The 17,369-nt window shown below is 44.3% G+C and overlaps 2 protein-coding genes across 13 annotated transcripts in view; one reads left to right on the forward strand and one right to left on the reverse strand.

Annotated features, from left to right (window-relative positions):
* tctn1 (tectonic family member 1) overlaps positions 1-965 on the forward strand; it is a 232,908-nt gene extending 231,943 nt beyond the window's left edge. For 8 of the 9 annotated variants that reach the window (XM_088392279.1, XM_088392300.1, XM_088392254.1 and 5 more), the window contains 2 exons: positions 297-428; positions 705-965. In XM_088392279.1, coding sequence (XP_088248405.1) covers positions 297-428; positions 705-851 — 279 coding nt within the window. In that variant the 3' untranslated portion in view covers positions 852-965. Of the gene's footprint in view, positions 1-296 lie in introns of all 9 variants that reach the window. The other variant, XM_088392270.1, reaches the window with a different exon arrangement.
* Positions 1-17,369, reverse strand: part of hvcn1 (hydrogen voltage-gated channel 1) — a 74,057-nt gene that overhangs the window by 29,007 nt on the left and 27,681 nt on the right. For 2 of the 4 annotated variants that reach the window (XM_088392662.1, XM_088392653.1), the window contains exon 5: positions 5,748-5,860. In XM_088392662.1, the coding sequence (XP_088248788.1) occupies positions 5,748-5,860 (113 nt within the window). Of the gene's footprint in view, positions 1-78; positions 4,518-5,747; positions 5,861-17,369 lie in introns of those variants that run through there. The other 2 variants (XM_088392669.1, XM_088392666.1) reach the window with 2 other exon arrangements.

Here is a 17,369-nt window from a genome sequence, read left to right on the forward strand (position 1 = left end):
CCAAGAGTCATACATTTTGACACATCACAGAAATTTCCATAACACCGACTGGATACAAAAGGGACTGGATTCTGGGGCTGGAACAAAATAATTTTATTTCCACTGATTTTATAATCGCGGACAGTCTGAACACATTCATTTACATACATAAAGCAAGGTTCCACTTTCTGTGTGTGTGTGTGTGTGTGTGTGTGTGTGTGTGTGTGTGCGTGCGTGTGTGCGTGGTGTGTGCGTGCATACGTGCATGTGTGCATTACACACTACTTTCTGAATACTACATGCATTTTTATTTGCAGGATTCACAAATTTGCAGTATCCCGTTATCACTTCATTTACAGATTGAATGGACCAAGTATGGATTCTTGTGGAATCCCCAAACTCAGATTGTGAGTGTCGAGGAAGTTATCCAAACCAATGCCACTATCATGGTATGTAATACAGTGAACATGTAGGTTAATATACACTTAAAGGGGATTTGCATTCATTGACAAACTATAAACACCAAAAAAAGACTCGTTAATTGAAGGAATTAAATCTGTCATCATCCTCCTACTTGGCACTAATTGGATTGCAAACCTAATTAATAGTTTGATAATAGTTTGGATTATCACTTATTCTGTGATTTTGGGGACATATCACTTAAGTTTTACATTTCACAAGAAACAAAATATGCATTCTAATGAACTCTTCTGTATTTTTCATAGGCTAGTTTTATCAGAGGCAGTGATGCACTCTCAATTCAAAGTTCGGTGAGCTTCAAAGAAATTTCTGCTGCTGCCCTTTCTGGTTACAGAGCTACACCGACTATCAATGCCAAGCTGCCTATTGACTTCTTTTTTCCATTTGTTTGATTCAGCAACTAACAGACTGTGAACGTCCACTTACCAAAATGGTAATTATGATTACACAGAGAGCAAAGAATCGATTGGATGAAGCAATAAAGTGTTTAAGTTAGTAAAGTAAAATATTTGGATTATTGAAGTCATGAACTGAGAAGATTCAATTTAGAAATGATACATGGATTTATGCAAAAAAAAAAAGTTGCGTGATATGAACTCATTTAAATTCATTATCAATCAGAAGTCTATGCCATGCCTCTTGAGAAGTGTCTGAAGCTTTTCGTTGTCTTGTTGCTAGGACAGATGAGACAGCAAAGTTCATTTCATGTTTCAGTCATAAGGTACCAATCAATTCATGTAGCAATACATATCTATAAATGACTTACCATAATTTCCGGACTATAAGATGCGACTTTTTTCCAAAATTTTGAACCCTGCGGCTTATAGTCAGGTACGGCTTATATAAGATTTTTTTCGTGATTTTTGTGATGACTTGATCACTTTTATACACTCGTAAAAAGGCTGTGGACCACTGTTGTGTGGTATCTTGAAGAAAAAAAACAACAACAAAAATACTATTTTGAAACACTACTATGACTGCTGCTTATTCTGGCTGTCTTGCTTGTGACTATTATGAGCTTTAGTAGGAATGCACGCTAGGTGACCTGCGTCAAAGGGCTCTAAACCAGGGGTATCAAACTCATTTCTTTCGCGGGCCGCATTGTAGTCATAGCTTCTTTCGGAGGGCCATTATGACTGTCAACCTAAATAAATGTATGAGCACCTCATATTATATACAGTAAAAGCTACAAAACAAACTGACAAATAACTTGTTTTCAAATCAGACGAGTAAAAACTGCTCAAATATTTTAAAAAAAAGATATTATTAAAAGTGAAGACAATTTGCAATTCTAGTAATGACACACGAATTTAATGCACAATTTGTCTTCGCGGGCCACATAGAATGATGTGGCGGGCCGTATCTGGCCCCCGGGCCTTAAGTTTGACACCTGTGCTCTAAACCCTTTCTCTTAGTCTGCCATGTGACTCAGAGATTACACAAAGCAGTGGCGCTGTTTGGACCATCTGCATTGTATTAAAACCCAATCAATCAGCATTTAAATTCAATTCTTCTGACATTTTGCTCACCAAAAACAACTTGTAATGAATGTGAACTTTTAATGCATTTTATTCAGAAGGTTACTTTGAACCCTGAGGCTTAAATGGCGGCGGGGTGTATTTATGGATTTTTACGGCCTCCAGGGGGCGCTCTAGCAGGAAGCAAGAGCAAGACAGACGAAGAAGAGATAATGCACCGAAGAAGACGTGCTAGTTTGTGTTTTGAACATTTCGCACGTCACGCAGAACGCGATCAAGACGGACATTACTGAAAGGAAGCTTTTATACACGAACCGTCATTATGGGGGACAAAAGAAATGCATATGATGCCGCTTTTCAGCTAAAGGCAGTCGATGTTGATGACATTGTGTTGCGGCACCCTTTTCTTTATTTCGTGGTCCCGTCTACTCTGGAGCTATACGTGTCGCTCGCTAGTTTAATGTAATTTAGCGCTTCGTGCATGAATAAGATTAGCATGAACAGACCCTCATCACACTCGAAGAAATGCATAAAAGCGACGACGAGAGACTGAGAAAGAGTGAGGCGAAGGATATCTAACGCTATTCCAATCGGACACTGAGGAAGACTTCGATGGTTTCAGTGCACAAGAGGAAGATGAAGACGATGAAGCTCTTTATTTTACTTTTACTAGTATGTTTTTTTGATCAGCCCTGTTAGTGCTGTGCGACCGTGTCGCTGCTGTGTTACCGCCGCATCTCAGTGACTTTTACCAGTATGTTTTATTTAATCAAACCCTATTAGTGCTGTGTTACTTCCGTGTTGCTGCGGTATTACTGCCGCGTCACAGGCAGAGTTTGGAAAGAAATGTTAAGGTATGTTATTAAAACTTTAAAAAAGCTTTCTGTGTACTGTCTTTCTTTGTAAAAAAAAAAAAACGTGTGCACGTGCGGTTTATAGTCCGGTGCGGCTTATGTAAGAAAAAAACTAAAATATCCCCGAATTTTAGCTGGTGCGGCTTATAGTCCGGTGCGGCTTATAGTACGGAAATTACGGTAATTATGACATGCACTGGATGAATCTTTTTTTAAATTAATTTTATTTTTGCTAATAACCACAGACTGTATTGTTAGACTGTATACTGCAGGCAACCAGCAACTACACTGCTTAAGTTAATATTGTTGCACTTACCGACATGGACATAGAGTGGAAACCCCTTAGTACTCGACATATTCGATTTAGGACGCAAAATGTCGGGAAATCTTTGACTCTGTTCCTGGACTAAGCCTCGGAAACCGATGTTAGTTGGAGTTGTTTTTTTAGCAGGTTTTAAACAAGTGGACACCCGACCGTAATAAAATTTTACAGACACCATTACCTTGTTGCTTGTTGTTTTGAAAGTGTAAATGATGGAAATAAGTACGATAAAAACAAAATAATGGCATATGTAAAGGTTTGGACACCCTGCAGACCTAATATCTTGTACTGCTCCCTTTGGGAATCTGAGATCTGACAGTGTCATGGATTGTTCACAATCATCGTCTGGAAAGACCAAGTGATGTCAGTCGCAAAGGTGTTACATGCCTGGACTCAAATGACATTACCCCAACAATCATCAACATGGTTGATGGTTGAAAATAGTTGATGCTCACAAAGCAGGAGAAGGCTCTAAGAAGACACACCTTTTCATCAAAACAAATGTCAGAGTATTTTGTGTACATCTGGAAGCCCCAAAACTGAAGGAGAATAGTCCATCAAATTGCAAAATGACATGTTGCATACTACAATGCCACCATCAGTTGAGTCAAATAATGATAATGACACTTCAGAAGTGCCTCTTGGTCGTTTGATCTTTCATATTAAAGGCTAAGTGAATGTACCCTTAAGCATTGGCTGCTGCTTGACTAATATTTTATATATGTCTATAAAGTTGAGTCATTTTGTACGATAAATACATTTATTTGTGTGCTTATTGTTGACTCATACTTTAATCCTAAACTGAAATTCCATTGTACACAGCATTAACAGCTATTTTTTTTTAGCTGCCATGTAACCTGTTATGGGGCAGAGGCCATATTCCAGATTTTTTGTGGACAGCATCATTGTGTATCAATGTTTCAAGGTTTACCAATGACCAGATCAATTGCTTAAAGCAGGGGTGGGCGATTAAATTTTACAAGGGGCCACATGAAAAACCTGAGATGTGTCAGAGGGCCACACCTACAATAACTTAAACCTGCTCAATTTTCTTCCATTATAAAATGCACTAAATTATTTATTTTAAATAGCTGGTACTGATAATTAGAAGAATACAATTATTCTGTTTATATTCATATTAAGCTATGTGAAATTGTGGTGTATAGGTCAAATAAAAAACAATCATTAATCAGTACAATTTATTCTTAACTTCTTTAACTTTTCCTCAAATGACAAAGCCGCTGCATCTCTGGGTGTGAAGTTTGATAGAAAGTCCTTGTTGGGCTTGCAGTTTTCCTAGCAATGCATTAGCCTCTGTTGCACGCTGTTTATCAGACAGATGTATTTTTTCTCATGCCTGGTCGTGTAGTGGCGACTCAAATTATATTCTTTAAACACAGCGACCTGTGTGCCACAAACCAGACACACAGCTTTACCTTTCAGTTCTGTAAAGAAATACTTGGCAGTCCATGTCTTGTTGAAAACACGGCATTCCTTGTCAACTTTTCTTTTCTTTGTGTCAGCACACATTTTGAGAGCAGCATTACTTTGCGCTGTTCACCTACACGCACAGCTCACATGCACGCACGCTTCACGGAAGTGCGACGCCTTTCAAAATAAAAGCAGCACAGTTGTATTGCACGTACGACACATTTTTTTATTTATTCAGTTGTAATCAAATGTAATTTATGATTGCGGGCCGGACAGAGACGCTCAAAGGGCCGGATATGGCCCGTGGGCCGTATTTTGCCCGGGTTTGGCTTAAGGGGTTAAACTTGGTAAGAGACTCCCAAATCTGAAATTTGACCCTTTCAGATGGCTTGTAAAAAAATGCAAGGATTCGTGTAGAGACCCTTTAGCACTTGGGGGTTACTTGGGGTTGTCGCCATTAAGAAAATACATAAACCAGCTGCCTCACCCCCTTAAGTGGAAGGAAATCCTTTTTTTTTTATCCGCATTTGGCTAATGGCCTAGAAATTAAAGATGCAGGATTGTGTCGCATTCGCGGATATTTATGGTCCTGCGTGCGTGCGCGCGCGCGCGTGCGTGCATACAGTGTTCCCTTGTTTATCACGGGGGTTACATTCCTAAATTGTCCGCAATAAGTGAACTTCGCAAAGTAGATATTGACTTTTTTATTAATATATTTTTTTGTTTTGGGGAAGGATAACACCTATATTTACACCATTACAACCCTCCCCCAGCCTCCCACACAGTTTTTAATAAATTCACTTATCAAATGCAACAGGAAGCTATAAACTATAACACACACGCATACACGCATGCACGCATATGCGCATGCACGCATGCGCACACGCACACACACGCGCGCGCACACACACACACACGCGCGCACACACACAGGTTTGTTGGGGAGAAGAGCTGACAGTATCTGATTAAGACTTTGGTAGATGGGCCCTTGAAGTGAGAACTTTTCGTTTTAGTTATTTCATACTTAGTGTCTCACAACGAAACACACAAATTAGCAATGGTAGTTAGGATTTTAGTTAACAATGACGATCTTACATCATGCACAACTTGCCCACCAACAATGTAACAACCATGCATTATGCATTTTGGTGCCCACTATTTGGACTCTTATTCGGGACTTAAGAGTAAGCAGTGAATACTTACTAGTTTATCAATGTGCTGTTGTAGTTCGGTGATTCTTTCTACGAGACGGTCATAGCTCCCCTTCAGCTTATGCATCTTCTGGTCTGCACGGGTTTTTACTGACACTAGGATCCCTGCAATAGATTTAATCATCACACAAATAATAAGATATACTGTATTGTTATATAGTATTTTGTAGTTATTAAAATCAAGATAGGTTCATTACAGTTCTTCAACATAATGTTGCAGCTGCCAAGAGCAAGGTTAACTAAAATACATTTTTAACATTTGTGTTGCCCTGGCAGGGCACACTGGGACTCTTTTTCAGCCTTTGAGTTTCAAGGGTTTTATATTATTATTATTATTATTATTAATGCAGTAGAATGATATGTCCGCTTTTCTATAGAAGTTTTACCCTTATTAATGTATCAATCCGAAATCGTTCAACATTCCCTTTAACGATATTTTATTTGAAATATGAGGGCATAAATAATTAAAAGGTCAAAACAAAAACAAAAATGGACAAAAAAGGCAAGTGCACATATTTTTCGCACCAAAACCTGTCTTATAAGGTTTTTTAAGGTATGACCTGCTCAATTTGTCTGAATAAAGGAATACAATGGCTATGATCAAATTAACTGCGAGTGATGACATCAACCTGGGAATAAATGATCAAATGACACAAATGAAGCTATTGATCCAGACAGTCATTACCGTATTTTTCGCACCATAAGGCGCACTGGATTATAATAATATTTTTTTATTTTAGAAATTATTTCATATATAGGGCACACCGGATTAAAAGGCACATAAAATAGAAGCTATACTGCAACAAACTGAGGTTGACTAGGGTTGTGGTATGCATCCACTAGCCAATAACCAATGAGCCCTCTGTAAACAATCGCGTTTCTCAAACTATCTCCTATAAAATGATCGGAACTGACTAAAGTTCGAGCTAACACATTGGTACTGCTTATTTATGTATCCCCTCCATTTCGATCCGTAAATTTACTCAAAACATTAACGGAGCAGCCTATTTTGAGATGAAATAGCCTTGTGCGTATAGCAGCTATCATTATAGCATTAGCTACCCGCAAATGCCCATGAACCTTAGCTCGCAGACTCCCATGAGCCTCAGCAAAGTGCCGTGGCAGCCCCCTGTAAACAATCGCATTTCTCAAACTATCTCCTATAAAATGATCGGAACTGACTACATTTTGATCTAACACACTGGTACTGCTTACTTATGTTTCCCTTCTATATCAATCCGTAAATTTACTTGAAACATTAACAGAGCAGCCTATTTTGAGATGAAAGAGCCTCGTGCGTATAGCTGCTATCATTATAGCATTAGCCACCCGCAAACTCCCATGAGCCTCAGCTCGCAGACTCCCATGAGCCTCAGCAAAGTGTTGTGGCAGCCCCCTGTAAAGAATGACGTTTCTCAAACTCTCTCCCATAAAAACCGACTAAAGACTGATTTAACACATTGGTTCTGCTTATTTATGATTCCGTTGGATATTGATCCGTAAACGTACTCGAAAACATTAACGGAACAGCCTATTTTGAAATGAAATAGCCTTGCGGGTACAACAGCTATTCAGTGACGCCCCCTGACCACGGTTGCCGTAATGCTGGGAAGCGATGCAACCTGGTAATTTACTAGTCTTACTAAAACATGCTGAAATATTTTGGCAGAGCGCTGTGTACAAGCAGTATGGATCAAGAAATTCATCAATTGATCCATATATAAGGCGCTCTGCATTATAAGGCGCACTGTGGTTTATTGAGTAAATTTTAAGTTTTTAAGTGTGCCTAATAGTGCGGGCACCTGTATTAAAAAATAATGTCAGTACTGCAATTTCCCCCCTGAAAAAAAGAAACTCGGAAGTAATTTAACGGTATTTTGGGACAAAGCGGTGGTGAACTTACCAACGCCCACTTTTTTGGTGGAGTCTGCTTAATTGACACATCACGCGCACTCACGCACGCCGCCCGGGACTAGATCGATCGTCGCTCTTCGGACACAAAGTATGGCAGCGGACCAAGAGGTTTGTACGGCTTCGTGCACCAACTGCACCCTTCTCTTAGAGAGGTTGTCTCTGCCAGAGGGACGTGTCCGCCAGTTAGAGCAGAATAGTGCGATAACAGTAGTTGCGGCGGACACAGTCGCGGGCTGTAGTCGGTTAGCATTAGCCCCAAGCGATGTCCAAGCTAATCGCGATGAGCCAGGTAAGACGCATAGCCGTCCAAAGTCATCTCGGTCTACTGGCCCTCGCACTCTGGTCATAGGCGACTCCATTACCCGAAACATTACGCTTAAATATCCAGCCACGGTAATGTGTATTCCTGGGGGCAGAGCACCCGACATAGAAGCTAATCTTAGGGAGCTGACTCGCAATAGGCCTAGTCAACAGCGTAGTTCCACCAATACTAGCTACTCGGACATAGTGATACACGTCGGCTCCAATGATGTTAGGATGAGACAATCAGAGATCACAAAGAAAAACATAGCGAGGACTTGTGATCTTGCCAGAAAGATGAGACGGCATCGAGTATTTGTCTCTGACCCCCTGCCTGGGAGAGGCACTGATGAGAGGTTTAGTAGATTAGTCTCCCTTAATCGATGGATGGCTGGGTTCTGTAAAAAGCAGGGACTGTATTTTATAGATAACTGGTCCTCCTTCTGGGGCCGCCCTGACCTGCTGAGGAAGGACGGCCTTCACCCTAACCGTGAAGGCGCCTTCACTCTTTCTAGGAATATAGATTACTGTTTGAGCCACTCATGACAGGTCACTTTAGAGTAGGTCAGGGCACAGGTGATTAGACCACCTGTGAGGATGGGTTTGAAGTCTGTTATGTTAAAGTTAACTAGCGCTAGGCTAGACTTTCAGCATACACATAGCTCCTCGTGTAGACTAGAGCGCGACAGTTTAAATAGTGCTGCAGTACACATAAAAACACTTTCTACTGGGGTAGTAGACAAATCCAATCACTCCGTCCCGACCGGTCTTGCTAATGAAACGGTGCCTGTTTTAGATAACTTCACATGTGTAACAAATATTCATCATCAAATCCCCACGGTCGTTTCGTCTCACCGCGCTAATAAACTTTTTAGAGGTGATGTTAGGCAAGGAGAACACAATTTTACTCGCATCCCGTTTAAAAATCCTTCAATAGATACGCACCCTGATCGACCCATTACACTTAAACTCGGTTTTATGAATATTAGATCGCTTCTTACGAAAGCAGTTCTCGTTAATGACCTTATCACGGAACATAATCTAAACGTTTTTGGTCTTTGTGAGACCTGGTTAAAACCTAATGAACTGCTACCACTTAACGAGGCCTCGCCTCCAAATTTTGTGAGCTCGCATGTGGCACGTCCTCGAAAAAAGGGTGGGGGTGTCGCCCTCATCTCAAATTCTGAGCTTAGATTTAGGCCTCGCTCAATTCACGTATTTAAAACATTTGAAGTTCTCATTGTGCGATCCACTGCTTTACCGTCATTCTATCTTGCTGTTATTTACCGTCTACCCGGGGCTTACTCTGGCTTCCTGGATGAATTTTCAGAATTTGTGGCTGATCTAGAGACAAATGCAGATAATATAGTTATAATGGGTGATTTCAACATCCACATGAATTCACCGTCAGAATCACTGACTTCGGCATTTCAGACTTTAATTGATACGTTTGGTTTTACGCAAGCCGTAAAGGCAGCAACGCATAAGAATGGAAATACCTTAGATCTGGTATTATCCCGGGGACTAGCAACCTCAAATATAGCAGTACTGCCATACACTACTGTTCTGTCTGATCATTTCTTAATAAAATTTGAAATTTTAGTTCCTTGTCAAAGACAAGAGAGCAATCAGAATTATAGCAGCCGTAATTTTAACTCCATGACTGCAACTGCGCTATCTGAGTTACTGTTGCCGGCAACCGCTATGTTTCCCGCATACAGCGGCTCTATTGATAATCTTACAAATGAATTCAATGCGACATTATTAAAAGCCATCGACTCTGTGGCACCGCTACATCTGAAAACTCGCTGGAGATGGCCAACTCCGTGGTTCACAGATGAAACACGTACGCTTAAACAATTATGTAGAAAGCATGAGCACAGATGGCGTTTAACCAAACTTGAGGTTTTCCATCAGGCATGGAAGGACAGCCTCCTGAAATATAAAGATACGCTTATCTTAGCAAAAACTCGTTATTTTTCGCAAGTCATTAATCTCAATAAAAACAATCCTAAATAGTGACACTCTGATGAAGGTGGAAGAAACCGCCGAAACATGTCAGGTAAAGAACCTAAAACAATTTGTTTGATATAAAAGAAACCAGTGAAGTGATTAAAACAAGGAAAAACAAGATGAACTTAGTACAATTAATCCTAAATACCTATTTGATACAGTGGCAAAGCGAACTCTGCGCCAGCCGACCCCCGATAGCTCCTTCCACTCAGCTGACGAGTTTATGAAATTTTTTGCTCAAAAGATTGAGTCCATTAGGGACGAGATCAAGAATACCATTCCAATCGCTCAGCCGGTTACTAGCGCTGGGGATCATGCAAAAACCCTCTCAAATTTTAAAAGCGTGTCTCTTGAAATGCTTAATTGGTTAGTGCGGCTAAACAAACAGCATGTTTACTCGACCCGCTTCCAGCCAAACTACTTAAAGAATTATTTCCAATTTTAGGACCGTCCGTCTTAAATATAATCAATCTGTCTGTTTCCTCTGGGATAGTGCCAACAGCCTTTAAAACCGCTATTATTAAACCGCTACTTAAGCGAGCAAATCTTGACCCGGACTGTCTCAGTAATTATAGGCCAGTTTCAAACCTCCCATTCATAGCAAAACGTCTTGAAAAAGTAGTAGCGCAGCAGCTTATTGATTACATGGTCGCTAATAATCGATATGACTCTTTTCAGTCTGGCTTTAGAGCTAATCATTCCACAGAGACAGCACTTGCTAAAGTGACTAATGATCTCCTCATAGCTATGGATTCAAATACGTCGTCTGTATTGTTACTACTCGATCTTAGTGCTGCCTTTGACACTGTAGACTTCGATATTTTATTAGAGCGTCTTAAAAATTGTGTTGGTATCTCAGGGTCAGCACTCAGCTGGTTCAATTCCTATCTATCAGACAGGACGCACCGAGTGGTCCATGGCAATACGTCCTCTGAGCTCTATAATGTTACGTGTGGTGTCCCACAGGGATCGGTACTCGGACCGATTTTATTTAATATTTATATGATTCCGCTTGGGGACATAATACGTAAATATAATATTAGTTTTCAATGCTACGCGGATGACACCCAATTATATATGCCGTTATCGATGACAGATCCGCGGGACTGTTGTAATCTCGAGGCGTGCCTTGCGGAGATCAAGCAATGGATGTCTCTCAACTTCCTTCGTCTTAACCCAGATAAAACTGAGATGTTGATAATTGGTCCTACTCGTTATCAACACTTAATTAAGGAAACCACTATAACTATAGATAACCGTGCTATCACTCAGAGTGATACGGTAACTAATCTCGGGGTAGTATTTGACCAAACGCTCTCCTTTCAAAAACACATTAAGAATATAACCAGGATTGCGTTTTTTCACCTTCGTAATATTGCTAAGATTCGTCCGATCCTCTCGACCGGGGATGCGGAAACTATTATACATGCGTTCGTCACGTCGCGCCTGGACTACTGTAATGTATTATTCTCTGGTCTTCTTAAGTCCAGTATCAAAAGTCTACAGTTAGTGCAAAATGCCGCTGCGAGGCTGCTCTCACGGTCAAGAAAATTTGATCACATTACCCAAATATTAGCCAAATTACATTGGCTCCTGGTCCATTTAAGATGTGACTTCAAGGTTCTTCTACTAACCTATAAATCACTGCATGGCTTAGCGCCTTCATATCTTGTCGACCTAGTCGTTTCTTATGTTCCGTCTCGTAACCTTCGTTCGCAAAACGCTAGTCTTTTAGTTACACCGAGGGCCAAGAAAATGTCTGCAGGTTCTAGAGCATTCTCTATTCGGGCTACAGAGCTTTGGAATGCCCTACCAATGGATATTAGAACTACTACCTCAGTAGAAACATTTAAGACACGTTTAAAGACACATTTCTATGAGATGGCCTTTAACTAACTTGTAGTGGCCGATTTGGCCGGAGTTTGTTTTGTTCTCTCTGCCCACCCCCTCCCTGGCTGGGGAGGGGGTTAGGTGGAGCAAAAGCTGATCGCGGCTAGCTGGATTCTCGGGGACCAATTCAAGATGAAGAAACTGCAGCTCAACCTCCTGGAAGACACTGCCAGGACAATCGAGGGCACCTCCGACATCCATTTTTTCATTGATTTTCATATTAGGTATTACTTGTGCCCCCCTCCGCGAGTCGTCACCTTATCGTGGTGGAGGGGTTTACGTGCCCCTATGATCCTAGGAGCCATGTTGTCGGGGCTTCATGCCCCTGGTAGGGTCACCCATGGCAAACGGGTCCTAGGTGAGGGGTCAGACAAAGCACGGCTCACCCAAGCCCCTTATGATGAAAAACATAAATGGACTTTGTTTTCCCTCGCCCGGACGCGGGTCACCGTGGCCTCCCTCTGGAGCCAGGCCTGGAGGCGGGGCTCGAAGGCGAGCGTCTGGTGGCCGGGCCTTCGCCCATGGGTCCCGGCCGGGCATAGCCCGAAATGGAAACGTGGGTCCCCCTTCCCATGGGCTCACCACCTGTGGGAGGGGCCGAAGGGGTCGGGTGCAATGTGAGCTGGGCGGCAGCCAAAGGCAGGGACCTTGGCAGTCTGATCCCAGGCTGCAGAAGCTGGCTCTTGGGACATGGAATGTCACCTCTCTGGCTGGAAAGGAGCTCGAGCTGGTGTGCGAGGCAGAAAGATTCCGACTAGATATAGTCGGACTAGCCTCCACGCACAGTTTGGGTTCCGGTACAAGCCCTCTCGAGAGGGGCTGGACTCTCTTCCACTCTGGAGTTGCCCACGGTGAGAGGCGTCGAGCAGGTGTGGGTATACTTATTGCCCCCCGGCTGGGCGCCTGCACATTGGGGTTCACCCCGGTGAACGAGAGGGTAGCCTCCCTCCGCCTTCGGGTGGGGGGACGGGTCCTGACTGTTGTTTGTGTCTATGCACCAAACGGCAGCTCAGAGTACCCACCCTTCTTGGGGTCCCTGGAGGAAGTGCTGGAGAGCGCTCCTTCTGGGGACTCCATCGTTCTACTGGGTGACTTCAATGCTCACGTGGGCAATGACAGTGAGACCTGGAAGGGCGTGATTGGGAGGAACGGCCCCCCTGATCTGAACCCGAGCGGTGTTCTATTGTTGGACTTCTGTGCTCGACACGGATTTTCAATAATGAACACCATGTTCAAACATAAGGGTGTCCATGTGTGCACTTGGCACCAGGACACCCTAGGCCGCAGTTCGATGATCGACTTTGTAGTCGTGTCATCGGGTTTGCGGCCGCATGTTTTGGACACTCGGGTGAAGAGAGGGGCGGAGCTGTCAACTGATCACCACCTGGTGGTGGGTTGGCTCCGATGGTGGGGGAAGATGCCGGTCCGACCTGGCAGACCCAAACGCTCTGTGAGGGTCTGCTGGGAACGTCTGGCAGAATCTCCTGTCAGGAAGAGCTTCAACTTCCACCTCCGGCAGAGCTTTTCCCACGTCCCGGGGGAGGCGGGGGACATTGAGTCTGAGTGGACCATGTTTCGCGCCTCCATTGTTGAGGCGGTCGACCGGAGCTGTGGCTGTAAGGTCGTTGGTGCCTGTCGTGGCGGCAATCCCCGAACCCGCTGGTGGACACCGGCGGTAAGGGATGCCGTCAAGCTGAAGAAGGAGTCCTATCGGGCCGTCTTGGCCTGCGGGACTCCGGAGGCAGCTGACAGGTACCGGATGGCCAAGCGGAATGCGGCTTCGGCGGTTGCTGAGGCAAAAACCCGGGCGTGGGAGGAGTTTGGTGAGGCCATGGAGAATGACTTTCGGACGGCTTCGAGGAAATTCTGGTCCACCATCCGGCGTCTCAGGAGGGGGAAGCAGTGCAACGTCAACACTGTTTACAGTGGGGATGGCGTTCTGCCGACCTCGACTCGGGACGTCGTGAGTCGGTGGGGAGAATACTTCGAAGACCTCCTCAATTCCACCTACACGCCTTCCATTGAGGAAGCAGGGCCTGGAGACTCTGAGGCGGATTCTCCAATCTCTGGGGTCGAAGTCACTGAGGTAGTTAAAAAACTCCTCGGTGGCAAGGCCCCGGGGGTGGATGAGATCCGCCCGGAGTTCTTAAAGGCTCTGGATGTTGTGGGGCTGTCATGGCTGACACGCCTCTACAACGTTGCGTGGACATTGGGGACAGTGCCTAAGGATTGGCAGACTGGGGTGGTGGTTCCCCTCTTTAAGAAGGGGGACTGGAGGGTGTGTTCCAATTGCAGGGGAATCACACTCCTCAGCCTCCCTGGTAAGGTCTATTCAGTGGCGCTGGAGAGGAGGGTCCGTCGGGAGGTCGAACCTCTGATTCAGGAGGAGCAGTGTGGCTTTCGTCCTGGCCATAGAACAGTGGACCAGCTCTACACCCTCGGCAGGATCCTCGAGGGTGCATGGGAGTTCGCCCAACCAGTCCACATGTGTTTTGTGGACTTGGAGAAGGCGTTCGACTGTGTCCCTTGGGAGGTTCTGTGGAGGGTGCTTCGGGAGTACGGGGTGCCGAGCCAACTGATAAGGGCGGTTCGGTCCTTGTATCACCGATGCCAGAGTCTGGTCCGCATTTCCGGCAGTAAGTCGGATTCGTTCCCAGTGAGGGTTGGACTCCGCCAAGGCTGCCCTTTGTCACCGATTCTGTTCATAATTTTTAATCCCCGGTTTGGGGACCTCAGCATCGCGTCTCTGCTTTTTGCAGATGACGTGGTGCTGTTGGCTTCTTCAGGCCGTGATCTCCAGCTCTCGCTGGAACGGTTCGCAGCCGAGTGTGAAGCGGTCGGGATGAGGGTCAGCACCTCCGAGTCCATGGTCCTCGATCGAAAAAGGGTGGAATGCCCTCTCCAGATCGGGGATGAGATCCTGCCCCAAGTGGAGGAGTTCAAGTATCTTGGAGTCTTGTTCACGAGTGAGGGGAGGATGGAGCGTGAGATCGACAGGCGGATTGGTGCAGCGTCGGCAGTAATGCGGACCCTGTACCGGTCCGTTGTGGTGAAGAGAGAGCTGAGCCAAAAGGCAAAGCTCTCAATTTACCGGTCGATTTACGCTCCTACCCTCACCTATGGTCACGAGCTATGGGTCGTGACCGAAAGAACGAGATCTCGGATACAAGCGGCCGAAATGAGTTTTCTCCGCAGGATGTCCGGGCTCTCCCTTAGAGATAGGGTGAGAAGCGCGGTCATGACTATGTCTCTCAGCTGGCCTGGGAACGCCTTGGGATCCCCCGGGATGAGCTGGATGAAGTGGCTGGGGAGAGGGAAGTCTGGGAGTCCCTCCTAAAGCTGCTGCCCCCGCGACCCGACCCTGGATAAGCGGAAGAAGATGGATGGATGGATGGATGGGTATTACTTGTGCCCTCTCTGCATCCATTACAACCTGGTGATCCTGAAAGTGGGATCCTTCCATCTGTGGTCCCTTCTCAAGGTTTCTCATTTTCCCCTGGCAGGGTTTTTTTGAGTTTTTCCTTGCCCTTTTGGGAGCTTAAGATCAGGGGATGCTTTGAGAATAATTGTCAATTTTGGCTATGTGAAGCCCTTTGAGACTGTTTGTGATTTAGGGCTATACAAATAAACTTGACTTAACTTGACTTGACTTGACATCAGCCCGACTACGTCAGAAAAGGCAACAAAGGCATGTTACTCTTGATTTTTGGCTTGCTTGCTTTGCTAATCAATGTCTGTTGTTTTGGAATACTGTATTATTTTAATATTTAGGCAGCAAAGATGCCTCATAGATATGCTGTGGCTACCCAGCCGAAAGAAAGGATTAACGTACATCTATTCCTGAAGTATGAAAAAAGGCTTGCCTCTCAGCGAGGAGGCTTGCCGTGGAATATGTCAGCCAGCTAGTTGCTCAGTGAGGAGGCTCACCGTGGACAGTGTCGGCCGGCCCACCGCTCAGCAAGAATGCTCCCTATGTTGGCCGGCCCACCGCTCAGCAAGAATGCTCCCTATGTCAGCCGACCTGCCACTCAGCAAGGAGGGTTGCCGTGGAGCGCATCGGCCAATTAAATGTCCGATAAATAACTGCAAGACAACCCCCAGAGGTCAACTTGCTGGAAAGATTGGGAGCACCGGACGTCCAGCGAGGAGCTCTTCAGTGTGTGTGTGAGTGTGGCCGTTAAAGCACTTCCTTTTTGAATCGGCGGCGGAGGGAGTACCCTCATTTGTGGACTTCAGGGTTAATGTAAGGCAAATGAACCCTTACAGATTTCAATAAAATATAACAACCTATTAACAATTCACCTGACATAAAGCCTCTCGAAACGCATTGTATTCACATACGTATGTTGGTGACCGATGAAAGTAAATGGACAGATGTGACAAGGTTGCTCATTTTTTGCTCAGCTACAGCAAGGCAAATCGTTTTATGAGGTTTTCAGAGCTTGAAATAGGCCTTTATGCATTTTGAGGCTGGCTGATCCCCGTATCTTGGGCATTTCTAAAAGCATTTGTTATTTCATTATTTCTCCAAAATGCTTGGATAAAATAGAAAATGCTAACCTTTTTCATTTTCCCTATCAAAAGATACATAAACTGGACTACTTAATAAGAATGGACCATCATCTCTTTTGTGTCCATTTAAATGCTATATAGATGAAGATAAGTTGAGTCAGATTCATCAAACAATGTTAAGACAGCATCATACAGTGAGGCAGTGACACCTCCTGCTTGGGCTCTTAATTTGAAACCTATTCACACCAGCGCACTATTTAGCGCTTTACAATGGTCAAACAGCAACTGTAATTGGAGGAGGCGTTGATATTCGTAGTGTTGTTGCTTATAATCATCTATTAAATTCTTAATATGTTTGGCATTAATTTGCTACTTGGTGACTTCCTTAGGAATAAAGGTAATGTAGTCATGTATTTTATGCTTGATGCCGGTATGCTCTGCGCAAAAATTAGACAAAAATGAGACAAAAATGAGACATTCAGAATTCGTCAGCCTTCTTGGTGAATAGTGTACTATTCTATATACACTGCTTAAAAAAATTAAAGGAGCAGTTTTTTACCAGTGTATGGCATGAATTCAATTAGACTTTTCTGATAAGGTTTTGGTCAGGTACGTGGCAGTAGGGGTTGTTAATCAGTTTCAGCTGCGTTGGTGTTGATGGAATTTACAACAGGTGCACTAGAGGGGCAACAACAAGATGGTCTCCTAAACAAGACTGGTTTTGCAGGTGGAGGCCATTTCAAGTTCCTCCCTCTTGATCTTTTTTAACTGTTTTTCAACAACTGTTGGCTTTAGCTAGAGTCAGCTCAGTGGCCTAGTGGTAGAGTGTCCGCCCTGAGACTGGAAGGCTGTGGGTTCAAACCCTGGCCGGGTCATATGAAAGACTATAAAAATGGGACCCATTGCCTCCCTGCATGGCACTCAGCCTTAAGGATTGGATTTGGGGGGGTTAGATCACCAAATGATTCCCGAGCACGGCACCGCT

The sequence above is a fragment of the Syngnathus floridae genome, chromosome 1 (genome assembly GCF_059516105.1).
Source record: "Syngnathus floridae isolate MCC-2025c chromosome 1, RoL_Sflo_1.0, whole genome shotgun sequence".
Classification (NCBI taxonomy): Eukaryota; Metazoa; Chordata; class Actinopteri; order Syngnathiformes; family Syngnathidae; genus Syngnathus; species Syngnathus floridae.